The sequence below is a fragment of the Equus przewalskii genome, chromosome 2 (genome assembly GCF_037783145.1).
Source record: "Equus przewalskii isolate Varuska chromosome 2, EquPr2, whole genome shotgun sequence".
NCBI lineage: Eukaryota > Metazoa > Chordata > Mammalia > Perissodactyla > Equidae > Equus > Equus przewalskii.
Genome location: NC_091832.1, coordinates 70,134,205 through 70,157,023, shown reverse-complemented (window position 1 = coordinate 70,157,023; position 22,819 = coordinate 70,134,205). Strand labels below are relative to the sequence as shown.

General features: G+C 39.2%; 1 protein-coding gene across 1 annotated transcript; it reads left to right on the top strand.

The window, feature by feature from the left end:
• The first annotated feature begins 100 nt into the window (after nucleotides 1-100).
• Nucleotides 101-11,550, top strand: TRIM61 (tripartite motif containing 61). The gene is made up of 2 exons (XM_008543181.2): nucleotides 101-457; nucleotides 7,646-11,550. The coding sequence occupies exon 2, from the start codon at nucleotides 7,987-7,989 to the stop codon at nucleotides 9,403-9,405; it is 1,419 nt and encodes a 472-aa protein (XP_008541403.1). The 5' UTR covers nucleotides 101-457; nucleotides 7,646-7,986; the 3' UTR covers nucleotides 9,406-11,550.
• The last annotated feature ends 11,269 nt before the right edge of the window (nucleotides 11,551-22,819 follow it).

Here is a 22,819-nt window from a genome sequence, read left to right as displayed (position 1 = left end):
CCACAACCCCAGACTAAGGGAACCAGGTCCGCCGCAAAGCTCTCCCTTCCTAGTGTTTGAGAGGAGGAAGGTGTGGTGGTGACGCTTTTAAAACCAGCCTGCCCCCTTACTTTGATCCTCCAGTTGCTCACAGGAATAAAAATGGTAAGAATCTGAAAAGGAGCCACTGAGAATTAAATGCTTAGTCGAAGCCAACAATGGCCTGATCACTGACGGAAGCGCCCCAGGCTATGCTCAGGATCTCTTTCGGTTTTCCTCCTCCATCGGGATCATCGGGCACGTGCAGACCATTACCTGCTCACTTCCGGGGGAACAGCCAATCACCGTGCGGGCTGAGTGTGCTCCTCTAACGAGGAACCCGCCCACCCCAGGCTTGTTGGAGTCTCGGTCCCACGCTGCACCGGCTCTGAGGGTTCTGCAGTCTCAGGTCTGAGAGGGGCTGAGCGGTCTGTTCCAGGTAAGCTGGGAGGGTTGCAGAAGCGGGCCAGGCGCGGCTGTCGTGCGGGTTAGCTGAGCAGGGGCTTCCTGAGCTGAACGCTGTGCGCCAGACCTCGGGTCGCAGCTTGAACTCGAGTGGATCGCCTCACCCTCAGTCTCTCTCTGGCGAAGATCCTGTGAAAACCACAGCTTCCGGGTCCCAGACCTGGGGGTTCAGTATGGGGATGGGGAGCCTGCGTTAATTGAATTATTAAGATTTTTATCTGAAGGAGAATTTGGGAATTGCTACATTCGTTGTCCCCGGAGAATTACTGTGTTTGGTGAGGGAAAGGAGCGGGGGAGGGAGGTGGGAAATGAAGGGAGTGGAGCGGTAGCCACCATTTGAGAACCCACCATCCTACAGAGCCTACACCTGCTGGTCGGTTTAAGCATCCTTTGATCTTCACAAAGATCTTAGAGTGAGGAATTATCACTTCAACTTTACAGGTGAGCCAGGTTAGTCTCACGTGTGTTAAGAATCATCCATTATGACAATGGTTGAAACTGAGAGCTAGGAATCTACCATAGGTTCTGTTTATTCATGAAGTACTGTTTGAGCACCCACTATCTGCCCAGGACAAGAATAAACTAGAGGCGCATAACCACCAAGAAGTTTACCGTCTAGCGGGAAAGTGGGACACATTAGCTAAGGAATTGCAAAGATCATTGTAAAATCAAATCACAACTGTGATATATGATTTGATGAGGAACTGGGCGAAGATGCTAGTTGGATCTTGACGGTCTTTTAAGCTTAGTTTTCCTTAAAGCAGTGGTTCGCAAAGTATGGTCCCCCAGCTAGCAGTCACCTGGGAACTTAGAAATACAACACACCAGCTGAATCAGAAAGGAGGGATGTGACCCACCCATCTTTTGTCAAGACCTACAGGTAATTATGATGCAAGCTAAGGTTTGAAAACTACTTTGTTTAATAAAGAACCAATGGAATGTTTTAAGTTGGAAGATAAAAGGACTATTTGTATTTGAAAAGATCAGTTTAGCTACAGAGTTAGGGAAATGATGGGAGGCCCCATTGTGCTTTGGAGTAGAAAGAGGGCTCATACACTATTGCAGAGGAGAGATTTGAGTAGCTGGAACTAGGGTGGTAGGCAGTGCCCACAAAGCTGGTTCTGTTCACTTCATGATCTGTTTACTTAATGGCTTGATTCTGGAATGCAAGGAAAACTGATTTGTGTTGTATGCTTGGGAGGAGGGAGGCACAGTGATACCTGGTGAGTATCTGTTAGGTTCTTTGAACCATACTAGAGTCCTTTTTTTGTACAGACGTTCTTGAAGGTATATTTTTTTCTTCTGATTTTAGTTTCTTCTGATTTAGTTAAATTCCTCTGCAATTTTCTAGCTGTGTGACATTGAGCAAGATTCTTAAAACTTCATTCAGCCTCAGTTTTCTAATCCCTGGCCACTTGATGCAGTGTTACCTCCAGTCCCATGCACTCCCCTCTTTCTTTCTTTCTTTTTTTTTTTTTGAGAAAGATTATCCCTGACCTAACATCTGCCACCAATCTTCTTCTTTTCACTGAGGAAGACTGGCCCTGAGCTAACATCCGTGCCCTTCTTCCTCTGCTTTATATATGGGACGCCTACCACAGCATGGCTTGCCAAGTGGTGCCAAGTCCGCACCCAGGATCCAAACCAGCGAATCCTGGGCCGCTGAAGCGGAACGTGCGCACTTAACTACTGCACCACTGGGCCGGCCCCTGTTGCTTCAGTTTACTACAAGTTGAATGTATTTTAACATAAAATTAAAGGTGTATTTGAAAATTCTGAAGCTTCACTCCTGCACCTCTAAAATTAGTGTAGGAAAATTTCCTGCAGGATACTGTTACAGTGAGCTTCATGGAAATTAATGCCTTTACTAGTCATCAGAGATTTAGTGACTGTACAAGACATAGCAGTTTTGGGGTTAAAAATCAGTGCTTTTTACATGTAAGTAAGTATGCACGTATATGGAATGTATAATGTAATAAAGTGTAATGTGGTATAAAATAAACGTGGATTCAGCTAGATTTCTAAGAGCTTTTATGAGATAGTCCTACAGAACTTTCCATTGTACATGTGTGAAACACCAGTCACTGTGACATGTGCCTTACATTCTTTTCTTATTTACTGATTACAGTGTCACATAGTATTATTTCTCACTTAGTGCAAAGAAAACTGAAGCTCAGAGAAGTTAATTTGGTCAAGGTCATATAGCTAGTTAAGTGGCAGAGTTGGATGAAAACCCAGTTTTCTCAGGTATTGCTACCTCTCAATTTGCGTTATATCTGTTTTCACTGTTATAGTACTGGAATCAGTAAATCTGTTTTTTTCCTCAAAAATTTTTGGAATATGTCATCAAACATGAATAAATGCAAACATATCAAATAGGAAAAATAGAAGGTGCTTTGAGTTAGATACAGAGGGATGCATAGGATGCTGTGGTAGTATGAAGAAGGGCTGGTACAGCTTAGTGACGTGTCATGCCTGTGGTTATCCCATGTAATGTAGTGTTGTATAAGTGTATTCAAATTATTGCAGACTCATCTTTTTACAGCTCCAATTGAAGATAATAGCTTCTAACTTACAGGGTTGTTGTGAGCTTAATTGAATCAGTGACTGTATGAAAGACCCTTAGCTTAGTGCCTGACACATAATAAACCATCCTAGAAAACATTTCTCTTTGGCTGAATCTCTCAAAGGAGCAAACCTTAGTCCTAGGAAAGAAGTGAGGAAAGGGTAATCTAAGCAGGGAGTGGTTTGTGCAGAGGAAGGAGAGCATGACACCTCCGGTGGAAAAAAAAAAATAAAGGCCAAGTGCTTTGGGGGACCATGGCCAGATGAAGATAATGAGATATGAAGGGCTCTGAATGGTACAGGTGGAGTATTTTGTCCTGACTTATGGTGGGATATTGACAGGTTTAAATGAGAGGAAAGATTTAATCAGCTTAGAAAGTGAAGGCTTGGGGCCGGCCCTGTGGCTGAGTGGTTAAGTCTGAGTGCTCCTCTTCTGCGGCCCAGGGTTTCACTGGTTTGGATCCTGGGTGCAGACACAGCACTGCTCATTAGGCCATGTTGAGGTGGCGTCCCACATGCCACAACTAAAAAAATATATACAACTATATACTGGGGGGATTTCAGGGGAAAAAGCAGGGGAAAAGAAAGAAGACTGGCAACAGTTGTTAGCTTAGGTGCCAATCTTTAAAAAAAAAGAGACGAAGAAAAGCCAAGATAGGCTGAAAGCTAGGCGTCTTGTGCCAAACAGCCAAGTTGTGAATGCAAAGGAAAAGTTCTTGAAGGAAATTAAAAGTGCTACTCCCTTGAACATACAAATGATAAGAAAGCCAAACAGCCTTATTGCTGATATGGAGAAAGTTTTAGTGGTCTAGATAGAAGATCAGACCAGCCACAACATTCCCTTAAGCCAAAACTTAATCCAGAGCAAGGCCCTAACTCCCTTCAGTTCTGTGAAGGCTGAGAGAAGTGAGGAAGCTGCAGAAGAAAAGTTTGAAGGTAGCAGAGGTTGGTTCATGAGGTTTAAGGAAAGAAGCCATCTCTATAACATAAAAGTACAAGTTAAAGCGGCAGGTGTTGGTGTAGAAGCTGCAGCAAGTTATCTAGAAGATCTAGCTAAGATCATTAATGAAGGTGACTACACTAAACAACAGATTTTCAGTGTAGGTGAAACAGCCTTCTATTGGAAGAAGATGCCTTCTAGGACTTTCATAGCTAAAGAGGAGAAGTCAATGCTTGGCTTCAAAGTACAGGCTGACTCTCTTGTTAGGGGCTAATGCAGCTAGTGACTTTAAGTTGAAGCCAGTGTTCACTTACTATTCCAAAGATCCTAGAGCTCTTAAGAATTATGCTAAATTTACTCTGCCTGTGCTCTAGAAATGAAACAACAGAGCCTGGGTGACAGCACATCTGTTTACAACATGGTTTACTGAATGTTTTAAGCCCACTGTTGAGATCTACTGCTCAGAATAAAAGATTCTTTTCAAGATATTACTGCTTATTGACAATGCACTTGGTAATAGCCCTGATGGAGATGTGCAATGAGATTAATGTTGTTTTTATGCCTGCTAACACAACATCCATTCTGTAGCCCTTGGATCAAGGACTAATTTCAACTTTCAAGTTTTATTATTTAAGAAATGCAGGGCTGGCCTGGTGGCTCAGCGGTTAAGTGCGCGCATTCCACTTCAGTGGCCCGGGGTTCGCCAGTTTGGATCCCAGGTGTGGACCTGGCACTGCTTGGCAAGCCATACTGTGGTAGGTGTCCCACATATAAAGTAGAAGAAGATGGGCATGGATGTTAGCTCAGGGCTAGCCTTCCTCAGCAAAAAGAGAAGGATTGGCAGTGGATGTTAGCTCAGGGATAATCTTCCTCAAAAAACAAAAACAAAAAAGAAATACATATCGTAAGGCTATAGCTGCCATAGATAGTGATTTCTCTGATGAATCTGAGCAAAATAAACTGAAAACCTGGAAGGGTTTCACCATTGTACATGCCATTAAGAACATTTGTGATTCATGGAAAGAGGTCAAAATAACATTAACAAGAGTTTGGAAGAAGTTGATTCCAACCCTTATGGATGACTTTGAGAGGTTCAAGACTTCAGTGGAGGAAGTAACTGCAGATGTGATGAAAATAGCAAGAGAACTGGAATTAGAAGTGATGCCTGAAGATGTCACTGAATTGCTTAATTGCATAAAACTTGAATGGATGAGGAATTGTTTCTTGTGGATGAGCCAACAAAGTGGTTTCTTGAGATGGAGTCTACTCCTGGTGAAGATGCTGTGAAGACTGTTGAAATGACAACAAAGTATTTAGAATATTGCATAAACTTAGTTGGTAAAGCAGCAGCAAGGTTTGAGAGGATTGACTCCAGTTATTAAAGTAGTTCTGTGAATAAAAGGCAGTCAAACAGCGCTGCATGCTATGGAGAAATTGTTTGTGAAAGGAAGAGTCAATCGATGTAGCAAACCTCACTGTTGTCTTATGTTAAGAAATTGCCACAGCCATCCCAGCCTTTGGCAATCCCCACCCTGATTGGTCAGCAGCCATCATCATTGAGGCACGACCCTCCACCAGCAAAAAGACTGATTCACTGAAGGCTCAGATGATGGTTAGCATTTTTTAGCAATAAAATATTTTTTAATTAAGGCATGCACTTTTTTTTAGACATAATACTATTGCATACTTAATAGATGATAGTATAGTGTAAACCTAACTTTTATATGCACTTGGAAAGCCAAAAATTTCTGTGACTCACTTTATTGCAATATTTGCTTTATTGCAGTGTTCTGGAACAGAACCTGCAATATCTCCAAGGTATGCCTGCAGGCATACCTCGTTTTATTACACTTCGCAGATACTGCATTTTTTACAAGACCCTCTACCAGTAAACAGATTATGACTTGCTGAAGGTTCAGGTGATGGTTAGCATTTTTTAGCAATAAAGTATTTTTTTTAATTAAAGTATGTACGTTGTTTTTTTAGACATAATGCTATTGCACACTTAATAGACTACAGTATAATGTAAACATAACTTTTATACACACTGGGAAACCAAAAAATTGGTGTGAATCGCTTTATTGTGATAACTTGCGTTATAGTGGTGGTCTGGAACTGAACATACCTCTGAGATACGCCTGTACTGCATCTTTCCTATTCTGCTAGGAGGAAGAGAAATTCTGGGTGGTAAAAGAACTTGCTAGGTCACCACAGCAAAGCCACTTTCAAATGTCAAAACCATGCTCATATTATTTTCCCTGTCTTTGGTTATGAGGAAGGGGAGTGGAAGAGAGAGAATACTGTTGATGGTTAGGTGGCTCACAAGCTTGGAGGAATTTGATTTGCTTAAAATTGGATGTAGGTGGGCATCTTGAACACAAGCCAGGAAATTTTCCCCCTAACTTTTTATTTTGAAAATTCCAAATGTACAAAAAAATTGAAAGGATATGCAGTAAACAGAGATATACCTTATGCCTGGATTCACCAATTGTTAACCTTTTGCTATATTGTTGCTTTTTCTCTGTTTATATATACATTTTTAAATTATTGAACCTTCTGAAAGTAAGTTGCAGCCATCAAGATGGTTCCCTCCCATGCTTCAGTATCTCTCCTAAGAACAAGGACATTTTAATTTTTTTTTTTTTCTCGCTTGAGGAAGGTTAGCCGTGAGTTAACATGTGTGCGTCTTCCTTCTATTTTGTATGTGGGATACCTCCACAGCATGGCTGGTGAGTGGAGTAGGTCTGTGCCTGGGATCCAAACCTGCAAACCCAGGACACTGAAGCAGAGCATACAGAACTTGAACCACTTAGCCACAGGGCTGGCCTCATACTTTTTTTTTTTTTTTGAGGAAGATTAGCTCTGAGCTAACATCTGCTGCCAATCCTCCTCTTTTTGCTGAGCAAGACTGGCCCTGAGTTAACATCTGTGCCCATCTTCCTCTACTTTATATGTGGGACACCTACCACAGCATGGCTTGCCAAGCGGTGCCATGTCCACACCTGGGATCCGAACCGGTGAACCCCAGGCCACTGAAGCGGAACATGCGAACTTAATCACTGTGCCACCAGGCCAACCGCCATACTTTTACTTACAAATTAAACACAAATAAATTAAATAATACTGATACAACGTTATATGATACACAATCCTATTAAAATTCTCACATTTTCCCCCAAAATGTTCTTTTAGTTTTTCTTTGAAGATCCCAGATTCAGTTTGAGATCACATGTTGCATTTGTTTGTCATATTTCTTTAGTCTTAATCTAGACATTTTTTTTTGGCTTTTCGTGACATTTACATTTTGAAGAATTCATACCAGTTTTCTTGTAGAATTCCCCACAGTCTAAGTTAGATTCATCATTTTCTCCTGATTAGATTGAGATGGAATATTTTTGGTGAAAATACTTTATAGGCAATGTGTGCTTACTATGTGCATCATATCAGGAAGTACATAAAGTCAGTTTGTCCCATATTTTTGTTGTTTTGATTAATAAGAAATGTGTGAGGTGAATCTCTACAAGTGCGAATTCTTATTTTTTCCAAGAATTTCCACCTAATGATTTTAGCATTCATTGATAATTCTTGTGTAAATGTTTTAATATATTGATGATTGTGCAATTATATTTTTAACTTAATATCTTTTCTCACCCATAGGAAGGATTCCTTGTCTTGGACCTAAGGCCACTTTTTTGAACCATAAACCCATTAAGCTTGACTTCACGTCATTGAGTGGGAAGAGCAGCAGGCCAGCTCGTGTGTTCTCATATGCAATAGACTGCAGCCTGTGGCGTGTTTTTGTCACTAGACCCTGAAGCTAAGGGGCAGAGGGATAAACAAGTTTGTAGAGGCTGCCATCAATATACCAAGCCAGTGAAACAGAGCTGTTCAGTTTGCAAGGTCTGGAGGAGGATATCCACTGCTGACTCTTGAGCACTAGAGAGCCAGGTCTCAGTAAAGGACGTGTTACCTTACCCATCGCCTTTGTTCACGGCTCAATGGAGTTTGTGACAGCCCTGGCAGACCTCCAAGCAGGGGCTAGCTGTCCCATCTGTTTGGACTACTTGAAAGACCCAGTGACCATCAGCTGTGGGCATAACTTCTGTCTCTCCTGCATCAATATGTTCTGGAAGGATCTAAATGATACCTTCCCCTGCCCTTTTTGCCGATTTTGTTGTCCAGAAAGGAAATTCACAAGCAATCTCCAACTAGGCAATTTGACTGAAATTGCTAAGTTACTCCAGATAAGAAGAAGCAAGAGGAAGAGGCAGGAAGAGAATCTTGTATGTGAAAAGCACAATCAGCTTTTGGCCTTTTTCTGTCAGAAGGATCTAGAGGTTTTATGTGCACAATGCAGTTTCTCCACTGACCACCGGAATCACTATGTTTGGCCCATAGAGAAGGCTGCCGCCTATCATAGGAAAAGGTTGGAGCATTACATTGAGCCGTGGAAGGAGAGAGTGGAACGGGTTGAAAAAGTGATAACTATGCAAACCAGAAAATCATTGGAACTGAAGAAGAAGGTAGAATATAGGAGAGAGGAAATAAAGTCTGAATTTGAGCAACTTACATTGTTTCTTCAAAATGAGCAAGAGACTGTTCTTCTGCAATTAGAAGATGAAGAAATGGATATTTTATCAAAACTAAATGAAAACCTAACAAAATTTTCAGATCATGTTTCCACATTAAAATGTCTGTTAAAGGAGATACAGAGCAAATATGTGAAGTCAGAACTGGAACTTCTGACAGATGTTAAAAGTATGTACCATAGATATAAAACCTTAAAGGCCCCTGAACCTTTTTCATTCCAATTAAAAGAATACGGTTACTGTCTTCCTCCACAATATTCTGGCCTAAACAAAATTAAGCGATTTCAAGTGGATGTCATTCTAGATCCTGAAACAGCACATCGTAAACTTATTGTCTCAGAAGATAGAAAAACTGTGGAATATAGAAATACACTGCAAAACTTACCTCATAACCCAAGGAGATTTTATCTGTGCACAGCTGTTCTGGGTTCTGAGGGGTATGATTCTGGCAGGCAGTATTGGGAGGTGGAAGTGAAAGACAAGCCTGAATGGATCCTGGGTGTCTGTAAAGACTCTCTTCCCAGGAGGAGGAGGAATCAGAATCAACTGATGTTAGCACGGGACGGATTATGGGGTATTGGGCGATGTAGTGAGAGTAATTATATTGCATTGGGTCCTAAAAAAATTAATCTTTTGCCAGCAGTAATACCTAGTAAGATTGGCATTTTTTTGGATTGTGATTTGGGTGAAGTTTCCTTTTACAATTTGAATGATAGATCTCTTCTCTATATGTTTAATGATTCTTTTACAGAAGCATGTTGGCCTTATTTCTATGCTGGAACTGATTCAAAACCTCTTAAAATCTGTACAATAACAGATTCTGAATGATGAACTATTGTCAGACTCTTGTTTCTTTTTCTTTTCAGTTAGTGGACAAAACTAAGCCAGTGAATCTAGTCTGAACAATATCCGTTTTTAGTTTTCCCTTTAAACAATCAGAATGGTTTTTATCTCAGTTTCAGCAGCTCCTAAAAAATGCGGTTATAATGCCTACTTTACAGATAAATTGTGAGATCCAATTGGAAAGAGCTTTACAGATTCTAAGATTAGAAAGATATGCTTAAAAAAGAATAAACCTTTATGAAAGGCATAGATGAACCCCTCCAGGACCACCTGCTCTGTAAAGGTAGCCGCTTTCAACTTTCATCTGTTTATCTCAATATTTCTCAGTAACATGTTTTGTTCTTTTACTCTGTGTGTGCATCTTTGTCAATCTTGACTTAGTACTATGGAAAATGAGATAGTGCACCCACCATATGCACACATCGTGTACTTATGTATATACACACAATCAACAGGTAATCTTCCCTCTGTTCCCATGTGGACAACAGTCCCTCTAGCTCTCTTTAGCTGCCATCCTTCACCTCATGTTGGGAACTGACCTCAGAATCCCTGTTGATTCAGTTGTGTTTTCCTCCTTAGAATTACTCTATTTGGGCAATCACATCTTTCAGGAGATCACAGAAATGTAACATTTAGAAGAATTTAGATCAATGAAAAAGACTGCTGAGCTTTTCCTTGGGATTGTGGTGAATCTTTAGATCAGTTTGGTGAGAACTGACATCTTGACAATATTCAGGCATCTAATCCATGAACTCATTTGTTTGGGTCTTTAACTTCTCTCCAATATTTTGATGTTTTTAGTATACATGTCTTCAGCATCTGTTGTCAGATTTATCCCTAAGTACAGTCCATTGGCTTTTCTGCAGAGATGATCATGTAATAGGCAAATAAAAATGTTTTTACTTCTTTTACAATCTAGGTCCTTTTTCTTACTTGATTGCATTTACTAGGACCTCCAGCACAATACTAATTCTTAACATATTATATAATTGGTTTTACCCCTCATTTGACTGCTCACATTTCCTCTCTGAATTTCTCTACTTTTATTACCTAACTTTGATATCCCTCAGTCTTCACGCGAAATAATTTCTATTTAATACTGTCAATTTAATATTATCTAATCATTTCCCCACTGATGTTTATTTAGGTCAGATCTAACTTTTGCAAATAATGTACAATGAATGCATATTTATACTTTTAATGAAATATTCAGTAAAAACGTAGAGCATAATGGAGAAGAAAACACCCATGTGTTTTCAATTACGCTCAATTTAATAGAGCATTAATATAACCTTTGAAGATTCTTTGTGTTCCTCACTCCAGCCTCTTCACTTCCTGGTCCTATCTAGTTCCGTCCACTATTCATAGTTTGATATTCCATTGTTTTCCTAGCCTTTTGCCATGGATGGTTGTATCCCTAAACAATATGTTGTTTAGTTCCACGTGTTTTTAAATTTTACATAAAGTCATTACCGAATTATTCTGTCTTAGATTTTTTCATTCAACAATATGAGTTTCATCATGATTTGCTTAAGGTCTACTTTGTTTTTATTCTACTTCTGATGGATACTCAGTTTGAGACTTTTACAAACAGCTGCTATGAAAACTATACGTCTGGTTTCTTTAGAGAGTAGGTTGCTGGACCTTCACGTTTATTGGATAATGTCAGAGTATTTTCCAAAGTGCTGTGCCAAATTACATGCCCACCCAAAGAGTATAAATGTTCTTACTGCTCTGCATCAACAGGACTTGATTTTTTTAAATGTTTAGTAGTTCACAAGATATTAAATGTTACCTCTGGTTTTAATTATTTCTGTGATTTCTAATAGAGTATATTTTCAAAGGTTTAATAATCATTTCTGTTTCTCTTCTGTAAAATACCTGTTCTTATTTGTTTCCCCCTGTTTTTCGCTTAGTCTGTCTCATTGGTTTATAAGAGTTCTTTATATTTTCTGGATTTTAGTCCTATAGCAGTTATATTCACTGCAGGTATCTTCTCCGAGTTTATCTTACTGTTACTATGGTGTCTTGAGCAGAAGTTCTTAAATTTGATATAGTTGGTTTCAGTCTTTTGAGGTTTTTAAGAAATCCTACACTACACCAAGGCTGTTAAAATGTTCTAGATGTGCTTCTAAACGTTTTAATCATTTACTTGGAGTTGATTCTGTGTTTGGGAATAGAATGGGGCCTGCCTATGTATTTGATTATGTACAATGTATAAATAACCAATGGTTACACCACCATTTATTCAGAGGTCTGTCATTTCTCCAACTGATTTTCAGTGCCACCAGGATCTGACATCTCATCTGTTCTGCTGCTCTACTGGTCTATCCTTGAGCCAATACCATACTCAAATATTAATGCTTTCTCATTCTTGATATCTGGTGACAATTTCATCATATATTCTTCAGATGAGAAGACAACCTTGGCCTATTCCATATAACTTTTAGAATCAGCTTGCAAATTAAACATAACTATAGAGACTTTATTTGAAATTATATTCAAGCAATAAATCAAATTGGAGAAAATTGATACATTTATTGAGTTGCCCAATCTATGAACATAGTATGCCCTTTACATCTATTTAAGTCTCCTTTAATAACATATAACAGCCACCAGTGGGCCACCTTATGTACAACTAGACATTCTAACTCACGTGACTTTCATAGGTAACACTTGACATCAAGATTACTCAGAAGGGGCTGGCCCCGTGGCCGAGTGGTTAAGTTCGCACGCTCCGCTGCAGGCTGCCCAGTGTTTCGTTGGTTCGAATCCTGGGCGCGGACATGGCACTGCTCATCAAACCACGCTGAGGCGGCATCCCACATGCCACAACTAAAAGGACCCACAACGAAGAATATACAACTATGTACCGGGGGGCTTTGGGGAGAAAAAGGAAAAAATAAAATCTTTAAAAAAAAAAAAAAAAAAAAAAAAGATTACTCAGAAGGATATTGGACAGTAAGCAGGCTGCCAGCAGGTAGCTTCAGGCATTTCTGTGGGAATTCTTACTGTTGTCTACATAGCTGTCCGGGAGTCCTTCTATTGGGCTTCCTATGAGATAGCTCAGGTAGGACATTGAGCAGGTGAAGAAGATGTGCTGACTTTAAACTTCATATCCCAGGAGGCCACTAGATCTTATAACTTCCCTGACAGGTGAGTGGACTCCATGAACTGGAAGGGACCTTCCAGAATTACACAGAAGAGTTGATATGTGGTCTCTGGAGGAAGCACAAATACTAGATAACAGCAAAAGTTTTGCAGTATTTTGAACTTTATAGGTTTTGGAACCAGTTTCCTTATCTTTAAAATGGAAAAATAATCTACCTCATAGAGTTGAATAAAGACTAGATGCTCCAACTGCCACCCTCAATATTCTATGAAGTATTCAGGCCTGCTCTCCCCTTCCTCGTTTCAGTTAAACTGAATGCAGCTAAACATTTTATACTTTTAAGAATAACTCATGATTTCCTCTAGGGAGGGGAATTTGACTCAAATTTATTTTTAATCTAGTTTTAATGTTTGAATTATTCATGTTCGTTGTTGACAAGATTTATTAGAATCACCAACCGTTGCTTTACAACCACTATTGCCAGCTTCTCAGAGGCAACCACTTTCAAGTCCTTCACTCTGGGTGTTTACTTTTATAGTCACAAAATAACAAGCTAATAGTGACACTTCTGGATTTTTCAGTTTCTGGTATTATCACTTGATGTCCTACTTTGGAAGATGAGAATTTAGAGCAGCTTTCACTCTATGGGCCTCTCCTAATAGAATTATGCATTTTTGTATGGAATGTTTTCTGATGTTTGCATTATTTTGGCTGTATCAATGCCATTCACTTCTGAGCCGCATATTATGCAATGATCGCTTTTTTATTTTTCCACAACTTTGTTTTCTTGTAGCTAATAGTTGTCTTATATTTCTTATTTGCTTTGTTTTCCTGTCCTTATCCTTAATTCAGCCCCAAACTGTCCCTGTAGTTGTCTGAATCTCAATTGAAACACATTTATCTTTCTACCCCATTGATTTTGCAGATTACTCAAGGAGCCCTCTGACGTGCTCCAGTGCGGGCAGGTTGTTCACTAAGCCAGCTGCCCAGATTTCATCTTGGGAATGCCCTTAGCATCTCTTGACTTGTTTTTCCTGTTTCCTTATGTTTTTCCATTTGGAAGTTGGTCTCTTGTTTTGTTGGAGAATGTCCTTCAGTAGCTTCCTAAATAGGGTGCATGGGAAGTTCATTTTTTTCCCACACTTTTTTTCAGTTGTACATTAGTAGTCATTATATGAGTGCACTCCTTCACCCCTGTGCCCCTTCCAACCCCCTACCCCTGGTAACCATGAAACTGTTCTCGTTGTGTGTTTCTCTTCCATATATGAGTGAAATCATATGGTGTTTGTCTTTCTCTGGCTTATTTCACTTAACATAATACTCTCAAGATCCATCCATGTTGTTGCGAATGGGATGATTTTGTCTTTTTTTTATGGCTGAGTAGTATTCCATTGTGTATATATATCACGTCTTTATCCAATCATTAGTTGATGGGCACTTGGGTTGCTTCCACATCTTGGCTATGGTGAATAATGCTGCAGTGAGCATAGGGGTGCATAAGTCTCTTTGAATTGTTGATGTCAAGTCCTTTGAGTAAATACCAAGTACTGGGATAACTGGGTCATGTGGTATTTCCATTTTTAAATTTTGAGAAATTTCCATACTGTTTTCCATAGTGGTTTCACCAGTTTGCATTCCCACCAGCAGAGTATGAGGGTTCCCTTTTCTCCACATCCTCTCCAACATTTGTTATTCTTTGTCTTGGTAGTTGTAGCCATTCTAATGGGTGTAAGGTGATAGTGTAATTTTGATTTGCATTTCCCTAATAATTAGTGATATTGAACATCTCTTCATGTGCCTATTGGCCATCTGTATATATTTGGAAAAATGTTCATATCCTCTGCCCACTTTTTGATAGAGTTGTTTGTTTTTTTCCTTCAGTTGTGTGAGTTCTTTATATATTATGGAGATTAACCCCTTGTTGGATATATGATTTGCAAATATTTTCTCCCAGTGGGTGGGTTGTCTTTTTGTTTCATTCCTTGTTTCCTTTGCCTTGCAGAAACTCCTTAGTCTGATGAATTCCCACTTATTTATTTTTTCTTTTGTTTCCCTTGTCCAAGTAGACTTGGTATTTGAAAAGATCCTTTTAAGACTGATGTCAAAGAGTGTATTGCCTGTATTTTCTTCTAGGAGTTTTATGGTTTCACGTCTTACCTTCAAGTCTTTGATCCATTTTGAGTTTATTTTTGTGTATGGCAAAAGATAATGGTCTACTTTCACTCTTTTGCATGTGGCTCTCCAGTTTTCCCAACACCATTTATTGAAGAAACTTTCCTTTCTCCACTGTATGTTCTTAGTTCCTTTGTTGAAGATCAGCTGTCTGTAGATGTGTGGTTTTATTTCTCAGCTTTCAGTTAAGTTCCATTGATCTGTGTCTCTGTTTTTGTAACAGTACCATACTGTTTTTATTACTGTAGTTTTGTAGTATATTTTGAAGTCAGGGATTGTGATGTCTCCAGCTTTGTTCTTTTTTTCACAGGATTGCTTTAGCTATTCAGGGTCTTTGGTTGCCCCATATGAAGTTTAGGAGTCTTTGTTCTATTTCTATGAAGAATGTCATTGGGATTCTGATTGGGATTGCATTGAATCTGTGAATTGCTTTAAGTGGTATGGATATTTTAAGTATATTTATTCTTCCAATCCATGGAATATCTTTCTGTTTCTTTATGTCATCATCAGTTTCTTTCAATGATGTCTTATAGTTTTCATCATATCGATCTTTCACCTCCTTGGTTAAATTTATTCCTAGATATTTTATTCTTTTTGTTGTGATTGTAAATGGGATTGTATTCGTCAGTTCTCTTTTTCTTAGTTCATTATTAGAGTATAGAAATGCAACTGAATTTTTGTAAGTTGATTTTGTACCTTGCAACTTTGCTGTAGTTGTTTCTAATAGTTTTCCAATAGATTCTTTAGGGTTCTTTATATATAAAATTGTGTTGTCTGCAAACAGTGAGTTTCACTTCTTTGTTGCCTACTTGGACCTCTTTTATTTCTTTTTCTTCCCTAATTGCTCTGGCCAAAACCTCCAGTACTATGTTGAATAAGAGTGGTGAAAGTGGGTGCCCTTGTCTTGTTCCTGTTCTCAGAGGGATGGCTTTCAGGTTTTTTCCTGTTGAGTATGATGTTGGCTGTGGATTAGTCATATATGGCCTTTATTGTTAAAGGTACTTTGCTTCTATGCCTGTTTTATTGAGGCTTTTTATCATAAATGGATGTTGGATCCTGTCAGATGCTTTCTCTGCATCTATTGAAATGATCCTGTAGTTTTTATTTTTTCTTTTGTTAATATGATGTATCACATTGATTGATTTGCAGATATTGAAACATCCCTGCATCCTTGGTATAAGTCCTACTTGATCATGGTGTATGATCTTTTTAATGTATTGCTGTGTTCAGTTTGCCAATATTTTGTTGGGAATTTCTGCATCTATGTTCATCAGCAATATTGGCCTGTAACTTTCCCTCTTTGTGTTGTCCTTATCTGGCTTTGGTATCAGGGTGATGTTGGCTTCATAGAATATGTTAGGAAGTGTTCTGTCTCCCTCAATTTGTTGGAATACTTTGAGAAGGACAGGTATTAAATCTTTGAATGTTTGGTAGAATTCTCCAGAGAAGCCATCTGGTCCTTGACTTTTGTTTTTTGGAGGTTTTTGAATACTGTTTCAATCTCTCGTGATTGGTCTATTCAGATTCTATATGTCTTCTTGGTTCAGTTTTAGAAGGTTGTAAGAGTCTTAAGAATTTATCCATTTCCTCTAGATTGTCCAAATTGTTGGCATATAGTTTTTGATAGTATTCTCTTATAATCCTTTGTATTTCTGTGGTATCTGTTGTAATTTCTCCTCTTTAAAGAAATTAGGCAATTTCAATTGCAGTAGAAAAATTTGTGTATCAGAGGAAATATAATCATAGTACCTAGGTGGCTCAGCTATGAACAATTATGTAGTCATATGAATGTATGAATCCAATTATTATATAAATGTATTTAGGCACTTCCAAGGAAAGAAAGAGTATGTGCCTGAGTGGTATGAGAGACCTAAATTCTCAGTTTACTTAATAGAATGTTAATTAAAAAAAAAAAAAACGGTCTAACATTAAACATTACAACATAGTTATAGAGAAATAGTAAGGTAAAACACTATTACTTAGAAAAATATATCATGCCTCTATGAAACAGGAATTTGGGATATGATGGCATGGGCCAGCACACTTTTCTTTTTATTGTAAACCTCGTAGTATTGTTGGACTTAAAAAGATATATATCAGAGTGCAAACTGGTGCAGCCACTGTGGAAAATAGTATGGAGAATCTTCAAAATATTAAAAATAGATCTACCATATGATCCAGCTATTCCACTGCTGGGTATTTATACAAAGAATTTGAAAACATGAATGCATAAAGATACATACACCACTATGTTCATTGCAGCATATTGGCAATAGCCAAGACTTGGAAGCAAGCTAGGGTGCCCATCAAAATATGAATCAATAAAGAAGATGTGGCATATATACACAATGGAATACTACTTAGCTATAAGAAATGACTAAATCCAGCCATTTGTGACAACATGGATGGAGCTTGAGGGTATTATGCTAAGTGAAATAAGTCAGAGGGAGAAAGTCAAATATTGTATGATCTCACTCATAGTAGAAGATAAAAATGACAAGAAACACATAGCAACAGAGATTGGATTGGTGGTTACCAGAGGGGAAGAGGGAAGAGGGAAGGGAAGAGGGCAAAAGGGGTAATTCGACATGTGTGGTGATGGACTATAATTAGTCTTTGGATGGTAAACATCATGTAATCTACACAGAAAATGCAGTATATAACAATGTACACCTGAAAGTTATATAATGTTATAAAACAAGGTTCCTGCAATAAGAAAAAAAGAAAAAGAGATATATATACATCATTTCAGTAAAGTTTTAATGTGTAAAGCATTCAATTATTTGCCGTGTAAGCTGGGACCTGGTAAGAACATAATTCTTTCATCTTTGCGTATCAAAAGCACTTTACAATTCTCATTACATCCTTAGGGAGTAGGTATTTTTAATACTATTTTATTGATAGTTTATAAAATAGAGGAAGAAAAAACAAATTTCTTCTGCTTACAAGTGATGAAGACAGAAGTCAGAATTGTAGAGACTATATCCAGAGGCACCCCGAAGCCTTGGCCAGTCACCCCAGCCACCCCATCCTCTGGTCGGTTCTGGATTCCACAGATCTGACACCAGTTGGAGTAGCAGCCACAGCAGAGTAGCTGGCGCGGGTTTGAGGCACAGAGTCCTCCTGTGGGCCATTAGTCTGCATTCTCAAGGAACCCAGGATGGTTGGTTGGTTCATTTTCTGCCACCCACTCCCATCCCCCTGGGCTGAGTGCCCTCTTTCAGCCTTCCAGCCCAGCACAGATTTCTGGCCCCACCCTTAAGTCTCATTCCACCACCACAGTGGACCCTGCCTCCACTCAGCAGACCCCTCCAGTCCCCTGTCTTCTCGCACTTCCCAAGTTACCCAAACTGAGGTTGAGGAAAGAGGTTTTGAGTGAGACGCTGCAAGTATGAGATTTCAGGCTCCACCATGTAGAATCAGTCTAACCCAGCACAGGTTCCTCACCTTCCCAGACTGCCAGTGATACCAGTGAATAATGGTAATACTGCCTTTGGGTTCCTTCTTCTGTCTTGTGAACATGCAGCATGAACCTAATTACAGTATTTGGCACGTTTTATCCTTGGATAACTAGAATATCTTAAGCCAGTAAATGTAAGATGTTTCAAAATTGATGCGTAATTTCCATAATTGCTCTTTTGATTTTAAGCTACTGACTGTATTAAACACTGTTAGGAACTAATCTGTGTAGGAGATAACTTGGAGGTTAATTCTGACTTCTGGTATCTCGTAATTCTCATATACAATATTAAATTCTACCTTAAAAGTTTAAGCATAAAAATAGACTAATGGTATTTCAGGAGATCTTAAATATATATTTAATCTTTGAGGAAGGTGGTTTTTATATATGCTCTTAAACCCCAAAGTCATAAAATACTGCCAAAAATTTGAATGTAAATGAAAGTGCCAAGAATATTTGCATTGTAGAATGAATGTTTCCATTACAGATTATGATTCATAATCTATAAAGAGTTTCAGCAACATGGGAAAGAGATAAGAAAACCAATAATACGTGACTCAAGATGGTTAAAGGACACAAAAGCAAGATAAATTGGCCAACAGTATTGTAAATAATGTTGAAACATGCTAATAAAATATCAGATTGGAGGGCCCGGCCCCGTGGCCGAGTCGTTAAGTTCGTGTGCTCTGCTGCGGCAGCCCAGGGTTTCGCTAGTTCGGATCCTGGGCGCGGACATGACTCGGCTCATCAGGCCATGCTGAGGCAGCGTCCCAAACGCCACAACTAGAAGGATCCACAACTAAAAATATACAACTATGTACCAGGGGGCTTTGGGGAAAAAAAAGAAAAATAAAATCTTAAAAAAAAAATCAGATTGGAAATTCATAAACAGATTTGTAGAACTTGAAAATACTCCTTGCTTAGGAATGGGAAGCATGGCAGATGGCATTCTTGTCGGTAAGCAGGTGATCTGGTATAACACTTTGGAAGCAAACAAGCTATATTTTTCCAAATTTAAATTGGATTCTGTCGTTGTACCAGTAACAACACTTACAAGAAATTATATCTACGAATACTACTAGAAATCAAAACGATGTGTATCGAATTTCTGTTTTCCTTTCTAAACACCAGAAAACACCAGAAAAGGCTAAAAGACTATCATCAGGGGCATATTTGAATAAATTACAGTACATACATACAATGGGCTATCATGCAGCTGTTTAAGGGAAATGTAGCAACAAATATATTGATTGGAAAAAATCAAAATAATTCTGTGGAGAAAATAAAATAGTATAATATGAGATTACTGCTCAAAATTCATGAGACCTTTCATGATCAGCCTGTGTAAATGTATCACGTTCTGTCACTATGTCCTACCCTGACTATTCTTTTATAGATCATTCATCATTATCTGACATATTACACATTTACTTTTCATCTGTATTTATGTGTGTCTGCTTAGGTTTGTTCATCATAATTTCCCCAACATTGAGAACAATGCCTGACAATTAGGAGGCACCCATTAAACATTTGTCTTCTAAATAGCTATGTTAAAAATGTGAGCGTACAATAGGAAAGTCTGAAAATAGTATTGTGTTATTTCTGGGTCATTGGTACATTTTCACTTTGTCCTTTATTTCACAGCCAATATACATTTTTTCAATAAACATATTTCCAGTTTAGGTAAGGATTTTTATGATATTAAAGAATACCATGGTAGCAGTGTCCCCACAAAATTCATGTCTACCCAGTACCTCAGAAGGTGACTATTTGGAAATAAGATGTTTGCCAATGTAATTAGTTAAGAAGAGATCATACTGTATTGGGATAGGCCCTAAATCCAATGACTGGTGTCCTTTTAAGAAAAGGAGAGGACACAGACAGACACATGGAGGAGAACAGCATGTGAAGACAAGAGTAGAGATTGCAGGGATGCAGCCACGAGCCAAGGAGCGCCAAGGATTGCAGGAGCCTCTAGAAGCTGGAAGAGGCAAGGAAGGATTCTTAGAGCCTTCAGAGGGTGCATGGTCCCATTGACACCTTGATTTGGGGCTTCTAGCCTCCAAAACTGAAAGAATAAATTTCTGTTGAGTTAAGCCACACAGTTTGTGGTAATTTCCTACAGCAGCCCTTGAAAACTAATGCAACCACGTTATATATTAAGTGGGGGCATAGAGCAGGCTAACAGTAAGAAAAAGGAGACCATTTTTGCTAAATGACACCTCAGGCACTCAAAAATACATCAATAGACACAATTGTCTGAAAGTAGGCAATTGAATTTTGTATCCTGCTTGTATCTAGGTGGTGGGATTAAGGGTGATTTTCTGCTCTCTTTGGTATTTTTCTGTGTTTTCAAATATTTTTCAAATGGTTAAATAATAAGAACATTGGGGAGAATATATGGTGACCACAGCAAGGTTTTGGTGGTGACTGTCAACTCCCCAGTTTGTTGCTCCTCAGTAGAGCCACCGAAACAGCAAACACCATTAGAGCAGGCAAGGTGAGTTCAGTTTTAAATGTATTAGGTGCTTGGTACATTTGAGATTCAAAATTAATTTACTGATTTGAAGTCTAGGAGTGGCCTAAGCTAAAAATGCAGACTTGGAACTCTTTAGAAGAAGTAAGGTAATTAGAGTTATTCAAATGGATGACACTGCCCATGGTGTCTATATCAGAGTTCAGCCAGAGAAGCCAAACCAGTAAGGTGCATGTGCATGTGCATGCACGCGTGTGTATAGAGATTTATTACAAGGAAACTGCTCATGCGGTTGTGGGAGCTGGGATCCCAAGGGCAAGGGTAGAAGCTGCTATCTACGGGCAGTCAGGAAGAGAAGATCCAGGAGAGGGAGCCATTGTAGAACCATCTGCAGTGTGGGGTCCTTTTGCCAGAAAAAGCCCAGTCCCCTTTAAGGGCTCACCTTATTAGGTTAAACAAGGGTAATCTCCCTAGTTTAAAGTCAGCTGATCAGGAACTTTAATTACATCCGCCAAATTCCTTCAGAGCAGCACCTAGGTTAGGGTTTGAATGACAGGAGAAGATGTATATATGCTACAAAATTGCTGATGCCCTTCTTTCCATCTCTACAGTTTAGCCAAGTTGACACATCAAAAAACCATCACATTGTCAAATGAGAAGGTCCTTTGAATTTTCTGATTAGTCTTTACTTTCTTGTTCATCATCCTGAAAAATAAATCAGTTTTAAAATATTCAGTATGCAGAGTTGTTGGGGGTTTTTTTGCCCCTCTATCAGTGTTCATCTCATTGGGAAAACAAAACAAATGGGTTTTCTCCTAACCCAAGAACCCTCTTCTATTTTGCATTTAATCCCTGTAAGTATATTCATCTCCTTTGTTTTAGGGGGCATAATCCAGATAGAATCATCTAGGAGAACTGGGGACAGAATTGTTCTTTTGGTTGCATCTTCTCCACACCGATTCCATGGAAGAAGAATAATTTCATTTTCTTCACACTTTTCTCTCTCATTCAGCTGAAACTATCCTTAGTCATTTCGTCATGATTCGGTTTCAAGTCCTCTGAAGGGTTCTTGTCCCTCTTTTGCTAGTCCTCAGTCTGTTTTTCAGATTCTTCTTTCTCTGTCTGCCTCTTGGATGTGGGTGTTTTCCAGGGTTCTGTTCTGGCTGTCTCGATTTCCACCAATGGTACTCAGCTTATTTTCTCACTCCTCAAGTTCCCCCTGCAGCTGAGCACAGTCCTGGAAATAAGCTCTCCTTTCTCTGTTGTGATTCTGAACTGCGCTTTGGGATAGGGTGATGGATAGGAGGGTGTGGAGGCAGGCTTCTTTGGAGGGGCGAGGGGTGTAAAAGAATTCGAAGCTTATGGAACCTGGACCTGTGGTTTTTAACAGCCATTCAGATTTGAATATGTCGAGAATCCCTCTGTAACGTCATCATGGCCCATGTCTTCACCTAACACCTACATGCTGATGGTCGATCCCAGATCTCCCTCCTTATCAAAGAAAAGTAAGCAATGATATTTGCATTGAAAAATCATGGAGGGGCTGGCCCCGTGGCCGAGTGGTTAAGTTTGCGCGCTCCGCTGCAGGCGGCCCAGTGTTTCGTTGGTTCGAATCCTGGGCGCGGACATGACACTGCTCATCAGACCATGCTGAGGCAGCGTCCCACATGCCACAACTAGAAGAACCCACAGCGAAGAATACACAACTATGTACCAGGGGGCTTTGGGGAGAAAAAGGAAAAAATAAAATCTTTAAAAAAAAAAGAAAGAAATGGAGCAGGGCAAGTAAGGAGCTTGTCCTAAAAAAAAAAAAAAAAAGGAAAAAAAAGAAAAATCATGGATATGGTGAAAGATGACAAAAACAAGTTGTCAAGAGAAATTTTTGTTACAACTTGATGAAAGAATACTGAAAGAAAGTGAAGCTTCATGCTGACATATGTAAAGTTTGTAAAGAATGAAGAACCAAATTAGTTTTTAGAATTATTAGCCATGAATATAAAGTCATCATCAATATTTAAAACAATGATTTAATAGAAAATGCATTCTCTGGGGCTGGCCCCGTGGCCGAGCGGTTACATTCGTGCTCTCCGCTGCAGGCGGCCCAGTGTTTCGTTGGTTCGAATCCTGGGTGCGGACATGGCACTGCTCATCAAACCACGCTGAGGCAGCGTCCCACATG

Coding starts and splice junctions, on each gene's coding strand:
- TRIM61 (XM_008543181.2), top strand. CDS start 7,987: ATGGAGTTTGTGACAGCCCTGGCAGACCTCCAAGCAGGGGCTAGCTGT.